The 14,952-nt window shown below is 37.8% G+C and overlaps 1 protein-coding gene across 8 annotated transcripts in view; it reads left to right on the top strand.

Annotated features, from left to right (window-relative positions):
- The window catches only part of EPHA7 (EPH receptor A7), a 164,158-nt gene that overhangs the window by 138,759 nt on the left and 10,447 nt on the right, over positions 1 to 14,952 (top strand). For 2 of the 8 annotated variants that reach the window (XM_035559512.2, XM_035559506.2), the window contains 6 exons: positions 491 to 552; positions 1,560 to 1,769; positions 5,012 to 5,161; positions 9,664 to 9,857; positions 10,978 to 11,133; positions 12,297 to 13,086. In XM_035559512.2, the coding sequence (XP_035415405.1) occupies positions 491 to 552; positions 1,560 to 1,769; positions 5,012 to 5,161; positions 9,664 to 9,857; positions 10,978 to 11,133; positions 12,297 to 12,411 (887 nt within the window). In that variant the 3' untranslated portion in view covers positions 12,412 to 13,086. Of the gene's footprint in view, positions 1 to 490; positions 553 to 1,559; positions 1,770 to 5,011; positions 5,162 to 9,663; positions 9,858 to 10,977; positions 11,134 to 12,296; positions 13,443 to 14,952 lie in introns of those variants that run through there. The other 6 variants (XM_035559509.2, XM_035559507.2, XM_035559505.1 and 3 more) reach the window with 5 other exon arrangements.

Below are 14,952 nucleotides of genomic sequence, written 5' to 3'. Positions count from 1 at the left end.
GATTCAAATTATAAACAGACTGTACACTCCTAATGGATTTTCTCCTGATGCGTAACTAACTAAAACAATATCTACTTTATGCTACAACCTGAGGAAAAAATTAAGATGCATGTATGATTAAAAGATGAAGTACTTTGAAATATATTATTTTTCTAGTTTCATTTAGCCTCAAAGACCATGCAGAGAGATAAGGTTTCTTATGTCCTTTCATATTATCTGAAGTGTCATTATTCCAGAGTCCTGTTCACACAGCAGGAGTCAGAAGAACACACTGACATTTTGATTTGTACGGTTTAATTTTGTGAATCATGACCACGTTCCATGCAGACATTTAAGAACTTATTAGAGCTCAGTAACAGTGCTGGAGGCTTCAGAAATTCTCATGTCTCAACAATTCAGACCTTCAAAGGAATAGCATGTGTTTTATCAAAAAAAGGCACTCCATTTGTTTTACAGTTTCTCAAACAAAATGTGCCTTCATTTCTTTTAGGGAAACCAGTCATGATTGTAATAGAATATATGGAAAATGGGGCCTTAGATGCATTTCTTAGGGTGAGTACCAAAAAGAAAATATATATAAGCATATTTTAAGTTACACATCTATGTATAGATGTGTAACATCTATATATAATGTTTTAAAATACATTGTTTTATATGTGCATTTATATATATTTATATGCAGACATAGATGATATTAAAATAAAAGTCCTTTTCAGGCTGAAATGGAACTTGTCAAATACTAGCAGTTCTCTAAGTTATTTCAGCAAAATCAGATCAGAAATCAGAAGATCAGACAGGATCATATGGAAACATCCTAGGAACGTAAGTGGCAATTTTAAGCGGCATTTAAGGTGGCTCTTATTACTGCTACCAGCTGCATGGAGGTGACTGATACTTGAAGCCCAGTCTTCTGCCTTTTTGGAGCAGCATTTATTTTTTGAGCATGGTAGAAATCAAAACACAAGAATCCCTAAATGAACTATAGTCACGTTTAAGAGAAGAACAAAGCAAAAATAAAAACAAGTTCATAAGTATTTAGTGTTTGTTGGGTGTGTGCTCTGAACTGGATGGTTCTTATGCCTTGCCTGGTGTACAGTATGAAATGAAGTATAACACTCTACAGAGACGGGAAAGAGAGAGAGAGAGAAATTGCAAGCTATGAATAAAGTTATTGGTAGCTTGAGTTGAAAAAGGAGACAGTTCTCATTTTCTTGACAAATACAATTATTCTGAGAGAGGCAGAGCATAGAAGCAAACAATAAAGAGTTGGTTCATCAGGAAGGCTCTCTTGAAAAAGACTTGCCATGAGTTAGTCAGAATTTTATGGGGATTAGCAAGTTTTGTTACTTCTAGTACATTAGAAGTAACATGCATTTCTTAACTGGATGTACAGCTTTGTCTCTGAAACAAATAAAACTTGCTCTTGAAGTGCGTTTCTTTGCCCTAGGATGAATTGCCACATAAGTTGTAAATAAGTAGAAACCTAAAGTTGTAAAACTAATTCTTATTTCTTTTCTCAGCTATACTAACAAGAATTGCTGCTCCTTTCTCCCCTCCAGAAACATGACGGGCAATTTACAGTCATTCAGCTGGTGGGAATGTTGAGAGGAATTGCTGCTGGAATGAGATATTTGGCTGATATGGGATATGTACACAGGGATCTTGCAGCACGCAATATTCTTGTCAACAGTAACCTTGTTTGTAAAGTGTCAGACTTTGGCCTTTCCAGAGTTGTAGAAGATGATCCAGAGGCTGTCTACACTACTACTGTAAGAGAAATTGATATTTTTTAGTCATTTTGAAATGTGGTTATTAAGAAGAAGCATATCTTCTGGCAAGCAGAGAAAAAATAAATACATTCATTGCTTGAGAAATGGTAACCAGTGAAAAGGGAGACAGTTTCTGCAGACATCTGGCGCTAAGTAGAGTATGATATTTTTGTAATAGCATGCATTTTTAATTGGTAAAGTTCTAAATATTTTGTACAGTATCTTTATTCCCTTCCTCACGATTCTCTTTTTGAACAAATACAGAAGTTTTAATCATAGAAAGGTTAGTCATCTCACCTAATATATGCGCCAATTAAAATATTTGTAGGGTATTATTATTTTTTAGACTAGATTTTATCTCACCAAAAAGTTGGCTAGCTTGAGGCTAGACTGTGACAAAGCTCAACTCCTGTGTTTTCCCTTGCTTTTGGGTGGGATGCTTTTCTTAAATAACCATTCATCGGGCACACTATGTTCTTTATTCTTTTGTTGAGCCAGCTCTCTTTTCCCACCCGTGGGGCCTGACTGTACCTATTTTCTCATGCTGAGGGAAGGAGGGGCCCCTGGAATCTGCTCCGACAGGCACAGGGATCTGGAAAGCACACAGGCATTCCACATTCATGGGTGTCACTCCTGCCACTTGGATCTAAGTGGAATTCCAGTTTTAAAGTGCTAGACTGAGATTTCAGAGGAGTCATATGACAATTCAATGGAATTTGTATGCACATGATGAGATTTCCCTCACCTAGCTTGAGACACCCAGGAGTTAAATGTCAAGTCTAAATCAGACAGCTAAGCAGCCCCTTGAAATCAATGGAAAGAGAAGCACTTGCAGAGAAATGCATCCAACTTAGCTTAGGTGCCTAACTTTCTACAGTCCTGGTGCTTAAGAGCTTAAGTTTAAGCTTCCTTTTGAAAAATCTGCAATTGGTAAACTACAATCACAGAATCACAGAATCACAGAATCGTCTAGGTTGGAAGAGACCTCCAAGATCATCTAGTCCAACCTCTGTCCTAACACTAACAAGACCTCCACTAAACCATATCACTAAGTTCAACATCTAAACGTCTTTTAAAGACCTCCAGGGATGGCGACTCAACCACTTCCCTGGGCAGCCCATTCCAATGCCTAACAACCCTTTCAGTAAAGAAGTTCTTCCTAATATCCAACCTAAACCTCCCCTGGCACAAATTTAGCCCATTCCCCCTCGTCCTGTCACCAGGCATGTGGGAGAATAGACCAACCCCTACCTCACTACAGCCTCCTTTAAGGTACCTATAGAGAGCGATGAGGTCTCCCCTGAGCCTCCTCTTCTCCAGGCTAAACAACCCCAGTTCCCTCAGCTGCTCCTCGTAAGCCTTGTTCTCCAGACCCCACACCAGCCTCGTTGCCCTTCTCTGGACTCTCTCGAGCACCTCCATGTCCGTCTTGTAGTGAGGGGCCCAAAACTGAACACAGTACTCGAGGTACGGCCTCACCAGAGCCGAGTACAGGGGGACAATCACTTCCCTAGACCTGCTGGCCACACTGCTTCTTATACAAGCCAGGATGCTGTTGAGCACCTGAGCACACTGCTGGCTCATATCCAGCCGACTATCAACCAATACTCCCAGGTCCTTCTCTGCCAGGCAGCTTTCCAACCACTCATCTCCCAGCCTGTAGCGCTGCTTGGGGTTGTTGCGCCCCAGGTGCAGGACCCGGCACTTGGCCTTGTTGAACTTTATGCAGTTGACCTCAGCCCATCGGTCCAGCCTATCCAGATCCTCCTGCAGAGCCTTCCTTCCCTCGAGCAGATCGACACACGCACCTAACTTGGTGTCATCTGCAAACTTACTGAGGGTGCACTCGATCCCCTTGTCCAGGTCATCGATAAAGATATTAAAGAGGACCGGCCCCAGCACTGAGCCCTGGGGGACTCCACTAGTAACCGGCCTCCAACTGGATTTGACTCCATTCACCACAACTCTTTGGGCCCGGCCATCCAGCCAGTTTTTAACCCAACAAAGCGTACGCCAGTCCAAGCCACGAGCAGCCAGTTTCTTGAGGAGAATGTTGTGGGAAACGGTGTCAAAAGCCTTACTGAAGTCAAGGTAGATCACATCCAAAGCCTTCCCCTCATCCACCAAGCGCGTTACTTGGTCATAGAAGGAGATCAGGTTCGTCAAGCAGGACCTACCTTTCATAAACCCATGCTGACTGGGCCTGATCGCCTGGTTGCCCTTCAAGTGCCGCGTGATGACACTCAAGATAATCTGCTCCATGAGCTTCCCTGGCACTGAGGTCAAACTAACAGGCCTATAGTTCCCCGGGTCTACCCTCCGGCCCTTCTTGTAGATGGACATCACGTTTGCTAGCCGCCAGTCGACTGGGACCTCCCCTGATAGCCAGGACTGCCGATAAATAATGGAAAGCGGCTTGGCCAGCTCCTCCGCCAGTTCGCTCAGTACCCTCGGGTGGATCCCATCCAGCCCCATCGACTTGCGTACATCCAAGTGCTGTAGCAGGTCGCCAACCATTTCCTCGTGGATAGTGAGGGCCACATCCTGCTCCCCATCCCCTTCCACCAGCTCAGGGTACCGGGTATCCAGAGAACAACTGGTCTTGCCGCTAAAGACTGAGGCAAAGAAGGCATTGAGTACCTCAGCCTTTTCCTCATCTTTTGTAACTAAGTTTCCCCCCGCATCCAGTAAAGGATGGAGATTCTCCTTAGTCCTCCTTTTTGCGTTGATGTATTTGTAAAAACGTTTTTTGTTATCTTTAACGGCAGTAGCCAGATTGAGCTCCAGATGAGCTTTGGCCTTTCTAATTTTGTCCCTGCACAGCCTCGCAACATCCTTATAGTCCTCTTGAGTAGCCCACCCTCTTTTCCAAAGATTATAAACCCTCCTTTTTCTCCTAAGCTCGAGCCACAACTCTCTGTTCAGCCAGGCCGGTCTAGTTCCACGCCGGCTCGTCTTTGGGCACGTGGGGACAGACCGCTCCTGAGCCATTAAGATTTCCTTCTCGAAGAGTGCCCAGCCTTCCTGGACTCCTCTGCCCTTCAGAACCTCCTCCCAAGGGACTCTGCCAACCAGTGTCCTGAACAGCTCAAAGTCAGCCCTCCATTATCTATCCATTATCTACCACATCCACAATATCTGATGTAAATGTTGATTTTTATAGAAATAATTATAAATGCACTCTAAGGAAGATGATGTGGAAATTTTGAGGTAGAAAAAAAATATATCTTTTTCTTCCATAGGGTGGAAAAATTCCAGTGAGATGGACAGCTCCAGAGGCAATCCAGTACCGCAAATTTACATCAGCCAGTGATGTATGGAGTTATGGAATAGTTATGTGGGAAGTAATGTCTTATGGAGAACGGCCTTACTGGGACATGTCAAATCAAGATGTAGGTTATCCTTTGTCTGTGAGCACAAGTGTATTAGAAAAACAAATATTACATACTTTAAATGTATACACATATTTCACTACACATGAATGTAATTTTGTTTTAGGAATAAGATATTCCAAAATGTGATAAGGTTCTCAAAAATAGGAAGAATTACAAAGCTTGCACTTTTTACCTACATCTCTAAATCCTAATTCTTCCATGTGGTTGTTCTAGGTTTCTGTCCCAAGTATAAAGTAAAATTGGAACATCGAAAATAATAATATATGCTCTTCACTTTATTATACTTAAGTATAGAAGGAACTAATTTTTTCAAATGAAAAATTAATTGTTAGGTTTTTGACCTCAGAGCAATGATTAATCAGTTGAAAAAAGTTGTTAAAAATCTGAGTGGCAGTTAATGACCTACTTCGTCATTTTAAAGTTAATTATGCTGATTTAACAATATTCTTGTTTGCATAAAGTACGACCTAGAGCAACAGGTCAGCAGTAATAGAACATATGGGTGTTAATCTTGGTTTCTGACAAGAGTGTCTATTAACATAGAAAGTATACAGGGAAAAGCCATTCAGGTGAGAAAGATGTCAGAAAGATTCACATTTAAAGTTCTTCAGGTCGAAGGCTTGGGGTTCTTTTTTATTATTACCATTATTTTATTTTTTGACTGAATGATTAATGAGTTTAAAAAAGCGATAAAACTGTAAATGATGAGTCAGTTTGACACAGTGCAAAGTTGTTAATATTTGACAGGTCTCAGTGTCAAAGATTTCATGGACTGTCAAAATATGGGCAAACAAGTCCTTGGGGCAGAGAAAGAGAAATATTTACATTCCCTAGACACACGGTAGATTTTCATTTCTTTTGACACCTTCTTTCTGTACTAGATTCAAATATAAAAGAAGTCTGACAGGAATATAAGATGCCTCAAAGGCAAACCCTACCTATCTTTCAGGGAACAACAAGGAAAAACTTTTAAATAAAGGGGAAATTCCAATATCTTCATGCATCCTGATGGATTTTGAAAAGTATTCCCTTTATAGAAAGCTGCAAGTATAGCACATGAATTAACCTTTCTCATAAAATAGATTGTTACAATTTCTTGCACTTTAATATATATTTAACATTTTACATAATAATCTTCAATAGCACATAGATAAAAGATGCATCAATTGCTTAGTAAAATAAATTCAAATATTTTTGCATGCTGTGATCTTTTAGTGTGTCCTAAAACATACCCCCCAAAACCTGTACACATATTATCTATTGCACAGACAAATCCATGATGCAAAAATCATAGTATGGTTATTTATTTATTCCCCTCCATGGTTATCAATGGGAGTATTTAACTGGAAATGAAAATGCTAAATGTGTCTCTTCTAATTTTCCATACACACCCAGGCAGTTTTTTTATCTTAAGTCCATCATTTTGCCTAAACGTGGAGGTGGGTGTAGTCATGGACCAGATCAGATGTGAAGAATCTCTAAGTTTGCAGCTTTGGATGGCACTTCTTTAATCCCACCTCTCTTCCTATAAGTCATTGTTTTAGATTGATAAAGGATACAGATTTATGTTGCAATGTCTCTTTAAGCTTAATCTGTGTTCGTAACAGGTGCCTTCAAACCTCTGTACTTTACTATTTTCCAAAGTTTACTAGTTCTAGTTCTCACTAGTGTTCATGTAGATCAATTCTTCAGAAAATAGTAAGATTAGGTCTCCAGAATAAGGTAAGTGTTTAGGTTTCCATGTTTTTGTTGTTTTTGTTGGTGGTGTTTGTTTGTTTATTTCTTTTCTGGACTCCTGGCTTTATTATTATTTAAATTAATAACATTATTATAATTATTATATACGCAGAAGAAGTGTGATAACCACAAACCAAACATTACAATGTCCAGTTTCCCTTACTTAAGTTTTCTCTGATCTGTGTTAGCAACCAATATATACAGTTTACAGACCTGCTCTTCTTCTAATCTACTTTGCATTCTTAGATAGCCAGATTATGAGAGAAATATACCAGATTCTCAACAATACTTTTTTTTTTTTTTACTTTTTTTTTTTTTCTTTTGTGGCAGAAGCTACATTTGAATTTGAAACAAATTGTGGCAAATGTAAATAATATAAATAAATTCTATTAGTAAGAACTCCAGCTGAGTTCTCTTTGTAGCTTTGCTTATTCAAAAAATATTTTTTATTTATTTCTGAATGCTGATTTTTGAACACCACCACTACCTTTCTTAACAGAGTAGACACTCATATTATTATTCTTAAAATTATCTGAGTTCTGTAAAAATTTAAAAACAACCCCTCCTCACACACAACTATCAATATTTTGGAATGTTTTAACAGTGTTTTGGATATTCCCAGCCATTCCATCCATCTCTAGATAACTTATTCATATATATTTCCAGGTTTCATCCTTCATGTTCACTTTTTTCAGAACATGCATCAAAGAAGCTGATTCCATGGTATCCCTAAAGCCTTCTAAAAATATTTTCACCTTGTTTCCTACCTCTCTCAGATTTCTTTCCAAATCACAATGAGCATGGAAAAGTTGTGTTCCTGATCTCATTCATATTTTCACCACTAGGATAAAATCTTACCTAGATCATCTGTTATTTCCAAGTTTCTTAAATAATTTGTTTTTTATTTGCTCATGGGATTATTTACTTTTTCATTCCTCATTGATTGTTTTTGCATTCTGACTTCTTAAACAACTGCTTCACTTTTAACAAATAGTAGTTGCTATGCACAATGTGTTTAAAACCTTTTACCCCGTGTAAGAACTTTTCTTAGAAATTTCTGATTGACTTTTCAAAGCACACCAGTTTTTCTATGCACACTGTAGCTTATTTTTAAGTTTTACTCCACTTTACTGCCTCTTTTGGTTGTGCAGTGCTGTTTTTTTTTTGTTTTTCCTCTTAATACTGATCCAAAAGATCTTACATTTTGCTTTTAATGTTTTCTTTCATATATAGTATTCTTTTTTGCAATTTTCCTGTTCTTCTGCAGAAATCCTCTTTTCCCACTCTGTCTGACAGATAACTTCACTGTCTCTAAAAGGTCAGCACGCTCATTCTTCAAGGTGTGGATGTTACTGCAGGAACTGAATATTTCTCAGCCATTTTTGAGCTGTAGGACAGTATTGTCATTCTAAATGTATGGATAGAAAGATGAGGCACAGGGAGATGAGGCAACCTCGCTGAGGTCAGAAGGACATCCTGTGACATAAACGTGCAGAAAGTGCTCTGCCTCTGGGTTATGCCTCCTCTTTTCACAAACTTCATTTCTGCAAAAAGGTTTTCATGGATTTCAGCTAGATTTTTGAAGGTCATTTTTTATCCTTTGCTGTTCTGTCTACTTTGCAGTCCACTGCTTTTGCATTTTCTCACACAACCTGTGAAATATTTTATATCTGAGGTTATTATTTTCACTAAACCCGGGATATTCACCTGGATATTCAACTTCATTTATCATACCAGATCTGTTTCCTAGGACTAAGTCCAGAACAGCTTCTGGAAAAGCTGTTTCTGCTTTCTGTAAAAACTGAAGGAGAACACAGTCCTATGCACAACCCTTCAGAAATAAGCACCCTTCCTTAGCAATTCTAATATGCTATGTCAGTCAATGTCAGTATACTTGAAATCCCCCATGACCAGTGTTTTAGCCCCTTTTCACAAGCTTTTCTTATCTGCATTGCTTTCTGATGTGCTTTCTTATCCTGCCCTCAAGGTTTGCAGCAGTTTTCTGTGATTTTACTTTAACCATTTTTCTGTCTCACTTAAATCCAAATGGACTTGGCTAAGGATATCAACGAGTGGATGTAATTCTTGGTTCAGATATTTGTGATCTCTTTCAATCATATCATCATGTAGCAGCATCTCTTATTAAATCTAACTTTCTGTTTAGGTGATATATTAAAATACCATTCAACCAGCTCTCCTTCACTCACATTTTTGCTTCTGTATCATTAATGTAACATGGCTAGACATAGAATACAACTTTTTTTTCCCTAACAATTCCTGTCTGCTAAACATTTTTCTTGGATCCTTTTATAATATCTTCAGGGTTTTTGCATTTTATATATGCATGCACAGATCCCTATCCATTTACAAGTCAGTTGCTTCTACCACACTCTCTCATAGAGACCTTGGGGCAAGTAATAATGCTTTCTGAAATAACTCCATTTATCAATCTATCTGTTGCTCCCTTGGTAAATTTAATTGTTGCTCCCCGCTGCTCACTTGGCTAGGTAATAGAGCTATGTTCTGCACATATAGAATAATATGCCTAATAAGCCCAAAGATAAAATCAGGAAACTATTTGAAGACATGAAGGCTAGTGTAAAAACAACAGACTCATTTTTTTACAATGCTGATGGCAAATTTTAGTTGATTGATTTTATTTTGTTTATTACTATTATTATTTTGCTTTTCTTGCACTGGATAGCAAAATATATTTCTTAAATAGCTGTTGATGAAAAATGACTGACTATGTTGACTACTAGGTTATAAAAGCAATTGAAGAAGGCTATCGTTTGCCAGCACCCATGGATTGCCCAGCAGGACTACACCAGCTGATGCTAGACTGTTGGCAGAAAGAACGTGGTGAAAGGCCAAAGTTTGAGCAGATAGTTGGTATTCTGGACAAAATGATTAGGAACCCAAACAGCTTGAAAACCCCTCTGGGAACCTGTAGCAGGTAAGAAAAGCTTTAGAGAGTGCTTGTATGATGGTGCGTGTGGCTGGATTCTGGATGTTGTGGTTGGTGGCTGGTTCCAGTTCACTCTTACTCCATGTGTCTCTCAGTTCTTCCTTCTTCCTGTTCCCTGTTCTCCCCTTCCTTCATTCACCCTTCTTTTGTACTGTGCTGAACAAAACCAAAAGGGACTTTTCATAAAAAATAACCAAAATAAAGAAAGTAAATATTGTGAAACCAACACACTTCTCAGTAAACTACTACCTACTTGTCACTCTTTCCAGACTCACCACCAGCAGTCTTTGTTTTCTTTGTCTCTTAAAATTCTTAAGTCTTGATGGCAAGGATCATCATCTATTGTAGTTTTATATGATGCTTCCCTTGCCTACTAGGAACTAATACAATAGAAACAATGATTAACAATAATACTCATGTTTGGCCAAAATACTTTGACATTGCTAAACTTGAGATTTTTAGATTTGTATTCTGGCTTTATTTCCTTTCAGTGATTGCACCTCATTGTATTTCATGGTGTAGCTTTTTATGACTTCTTCATAAAATTCAGGTGATTTATTTAATCATGGTAATCTTTTGAATCACAAGCTAGATCAATGCACTAGGGAATCAGCTGGCCTGTGTTCCGCTTCCAGTTCTTCTACTGACTGATTTGCTGTGTGACCTTAAGCAACTTACTTTGTGTCTCTGCTCTTTCCATGTCTTTGTTTTGTCTCATCCAATTCAATAATGGGAATAGCTACTGCTATATTCTCTAAGATGCTTAAAAGAATAGTATCTTTATTTTATTCAGCAACTTCAGTTGCAGCAGCTGTCACACTAGGTAATAAGGTTGATTTTCTGTTGGTAAAATAGTCCATTAGGCTGATATTGCTCACTCTGACCTCTCATCTTTTACACGAATAATCTTAGGAAATACATGTTGTGAGCTACAGAGCAGTCAGAACTATTCACAGAATAATCTAAACTGTGTAAAAAAAAAGGCCTATAACTTTCTACTCTTGAAGTTTTTAATACCCCAAGCTTATTTAACTCTCACCTTGCTAAATATTCCCTGATGTTTTACTCTCTTTGGAAACAACTTACTTTCCTTTTTCCTTCTCTGTAGACCAATTAGCCCTCTTCTGGACCAGAACACTCCCGATTTTACCACTTTCTGCTCCGTAGGCGAATGGTTACAAGCTATTAAGATGGAAAGATATAAGGATAATTTCACAGCAGCAGGCTACAACTCTCTTGAATCAGTTGCCAGGATGACTATTGAGTAAGTTAGTACTGGGCATGTTTAACTTGTGTTTAGGGAACTTCTAGGTGAAATAATACACAATGTTCAACTCCAAAACTTTACCCTGAGTACAAACATGGTACTTGGGGTTAAGCCAGCAGGTTTAGCAATTCATGATGTTATATTACAGCATCCTTGAAAAGGCAAATACCCTACTACCTATCCGTGGCAACACATTTTTCCCTGTTTTTGAGATCAATTGAAATAATAAGAAGGGGCTAGAATTTGAGGGAGAATGTAGCCCATTCCAGAGTAAGTATGTATAGGAAAATAACTGCATTGTTTCCACTACCTAATTGGTACCTTTTTCCATATGTGTGCTAGGAAGATGTAGAGCTTTCTTCTAATTGGCTGGGGTCTGTCTGTGCCCTGCAAGAAATGACTTCGCATTGGGATGAAAGTCTATAGAAGCAAAACAATTTTCTGAAGGCAATCACGGCCAGTATTGGCACTGCTATCTTAAAAAGGTCTTCTTGGCACCCTGAAAACAAAGTTCTTATCGTGGTAGTTGCCAATCACTCGCAATTCCTGTTACAGAGCAGTGTTTTTTTATATATATATAAAAAAAAAAACTTTGAAATAATATTCTCAGGCTTGCAGCCCCACTCTTATATGCTTAGTGTCACTGGGGGTCTCAGCCAATAGCTTGGGAACTGTAAACAGAGCCCAAAAACTTCTGGCAGGTAGTAGCTCTAGTACTGGTGGAATCGAAACAGATGGTTCTCTTTCATTTGCATGATGGATATGGGTCAATATGCAAAGATTTTCTTTAGGCATCTCTTTAGGAAGCAGAATGTAATCCCCCAAATCTTTTATTTATACCTAACTTAATCTTGAAAGCCTCCCAAAGTATTTTATAAGAGAAGTGTCTCTTCCTCTGGGCATCCTTAAAAGCCACAATAAAAGATTATCATAGTACAAAACAGTGGGCTCCTTCTCAGATGTGGAGACACAATGCAGTGTAATTACATGACACATGCCATGTAATTACAGTCCTCACTGAGGGCCTGTATGGACTTCACAGTACTGAGCTGAGGTTCCTATATAGCCCTGACCACTATGTAGCTTTAACTCACAGTTGATTACCATACAGTAGGAGTCTAAGTTGAAAAATTAACAATGTACGCATTTATCTTTCCCAGGGATGTGATGAGTTTAGGGATCACGTTGGTTGGTCATCAAAAGAAAATCATGAGCAGCATTCAGACTATGAGAGCACAAATGCTACATTTACACGGCACTGGCATCCAAGTGTGATAGACATTTCTCCCTTATGAGGGAGGTGACAGACTGAGAGAACAGCACTGGCCTTCAGTATATATGAAGTGCTACTAGAAGACACTTGATTTCCTGGGTCCTTCCTGCAGTGAATAGAAGAGCTACAAGAAGCACCTACAGACTTGAACTCCTAAGTGCCACCAGAATTTATGAAAAGGGAATTAGGATCCACCAGTGGTGGCAAGGAAAACAGCAGTGACAATAAACAAAGTACTACCTGAATAAACATACAAACACCTTGAGCTCTCTAACCTCCTTTTTATCTAATAGACTTTTTAAATGTACATAAAAATTTAAAAAAGAATATATTTGTCAGATAAAATCATGATATTATTGTTGAATTCAACAAAATATTTTCCTTAAATCTGTGATTTCTGAATCTTTTTTTAATCATTTGTGTTTATTCTTCATAAAGACTTTCTTTTAGTATGATGTTTATATCTTTGGACCTTTTTAGTGCTAATTCTATGACACATTACTACACTGGGTACCTCTGAAGGATTATTTGAGTTCATAGAGATTTAAGAAGCATGACCAAGCAATCTGTCCAAACTTTGGTATCCTTTTGTGCCATTTACTTTTGTTAAATCAGCACCGTATTGACAAGGCTAGCTAATTGGCAGGGAGTCAGGAAAATGCAAGTTGCCAAGAGCTCTGATATTTTTTACAGAATTTTTTAAGGTTACACATATACTATCTTTTAAAAGAAAATAAAAGACAAAAAAAATATAAAAAATAAAAAAGAAAGAAAAGCAATAATGACCCCTAAGTAGTTCTAGGCACTTTTAGCAAATTGTTTGCAAGATGATTTTAATGGACTAGAGTTAAAGTGAGATATATTCTAAGATGTAGATCTACAACTGTAAACCTGCTGAGGCACTACATTGAATGGACAAGTGATTGTAGAAGTGTCTCAGAACATGGATGCAGTTCTCCAGTGTTACCTAAACCATGTAATCTGAGCACATCACATTTTTCTTCAATACTCTGCATTAACAAGTTGAAAGAAATAGCTGGCATATATTTTATATTAGTTTAAGTTGAATTCAGTCCAACTGTGAGAATAAGGACGTAGATTTTATATTAGAACCATAGAGCACGAAGCAAGGGGCAGTTCAGAATTTTCATGTTTTTTACAGGCTTTTGCTGCTCTGAACAAATATGTGTGTGTGCTCACACAGACACAACAGTCATTCATCAGGAACACAGATGCAAGAGTATTTGCTCAATGGAATATCTTTGTATGCCATTTACTTATATATGTATTTTGTTTGATTAACCATAAGCAATAACAAAGCATGTCTTTACAGATATTGCAGGAATGTATATGAAGCAGAGAGAAATGCTTTAAAAAATTCTGAAAATTGTGAACTACCCCAGCAGTGAAATGCTGTACTTCCAAAGAGAATTGGGCTGCTTCTATTGATTTTGCTAGAGAAAGATCCTAGGGATCAGTCATAAATTGGACTTGTTTGGTAATGTGGGCATCCACACAAAAAAAATAAAAACAAAAGAAAAACCCTGTAAATGTTCCTTTGTAAAACTTGTAAATTTTATTTATACTGTCTTGGTTTGTACACACATTTAAGTGTAGTGAGCTCTGAATACATTGAAAATGCACTATATTTTTCTATTTTACTTGCAGAGCGTCACAAACAAACATATATATTCAGTGATACATAATGTGTTTTCCCACATTTAGGACCAAAGATAGTTATCAAAAACTTAAACACATCATTTTCCCCCCTCTTTTTTGAACCCCTTTTTAGATCACTGTACAGTTATATTTGTCATTTTATTTATTTGTTTCATTAGAAAAATCAGTTTGGTTACACCAATTTTTGTCCCCTCACTTTTGTTGAACAAAATCTGTAAAAAGCTTTTAATTAGCATAATCCCGTTACATAGACACTTCCATTTGTAATCTTTGTAATAGACTGTAAATATATTTTTGGAACTATAATGCAATGTGCATAAGGGTTATTTTTCAGTGTCCATATATGTTTGTTTATACAATTCACAGCACTTTACAGTCATGCTGAGAAGCCTAATTTATTGCCTGGATTTGGGCAGAGTAAGAAAAGAAGGTGATTATTCTTATTTCATATTAGATTGTCAGTCAGTAGAAATGGAGTTATTTTCTGTATGTGGCTCAAGATGTTTTTTAGCTATTAAAATTAATTTTCAAAAATGCTGTAGAAGTAAGATGCAGAGTAGACTGCACACCCAACATTGAAATTAGTGCATGCAAGCACTCAGCTAATGTACTTCCAGTAGCCATTGGAACACTAGTAATTAATAAGCATCCATTTTGTGTTATTATAACTAAAGCTAAGTGCCTCACTACTGGAGTGAGCATCTGTGAGCAACTCCACAGGGTGCTTGTCAGTTTTGCTGCTGCTTTAGGCACCTAACTATGAATTTAGGAGTCTAAGTTCAGACACCTGCTTCCTTACAAACTTTGGCTATTGTTCCTAAGGGCTTGGTGATTCCAGGTACAATACAGCAATGCTGGTATTG

The sequence above is a fragment of the Cygnus atratus genome, chromosome 3 (assembly GCF_013377495.2).
Source record: "Cygnus atratus isolate AKBS03 ecotype Queensland, Australia chromosome 3, CAtr_DNAZoo_HiC_assembly, whole genome shotgun sequence".
NCBI lineage: Eukaryota > Metazoa > Chordata > Aves > Anseriformes > Anatidae > Cygnus > Cygnus atratus.
Note: the sequence above shows the minus strand (reverse complement) of the source record. Positions and strands in the feature narration are given on the sequence as shown.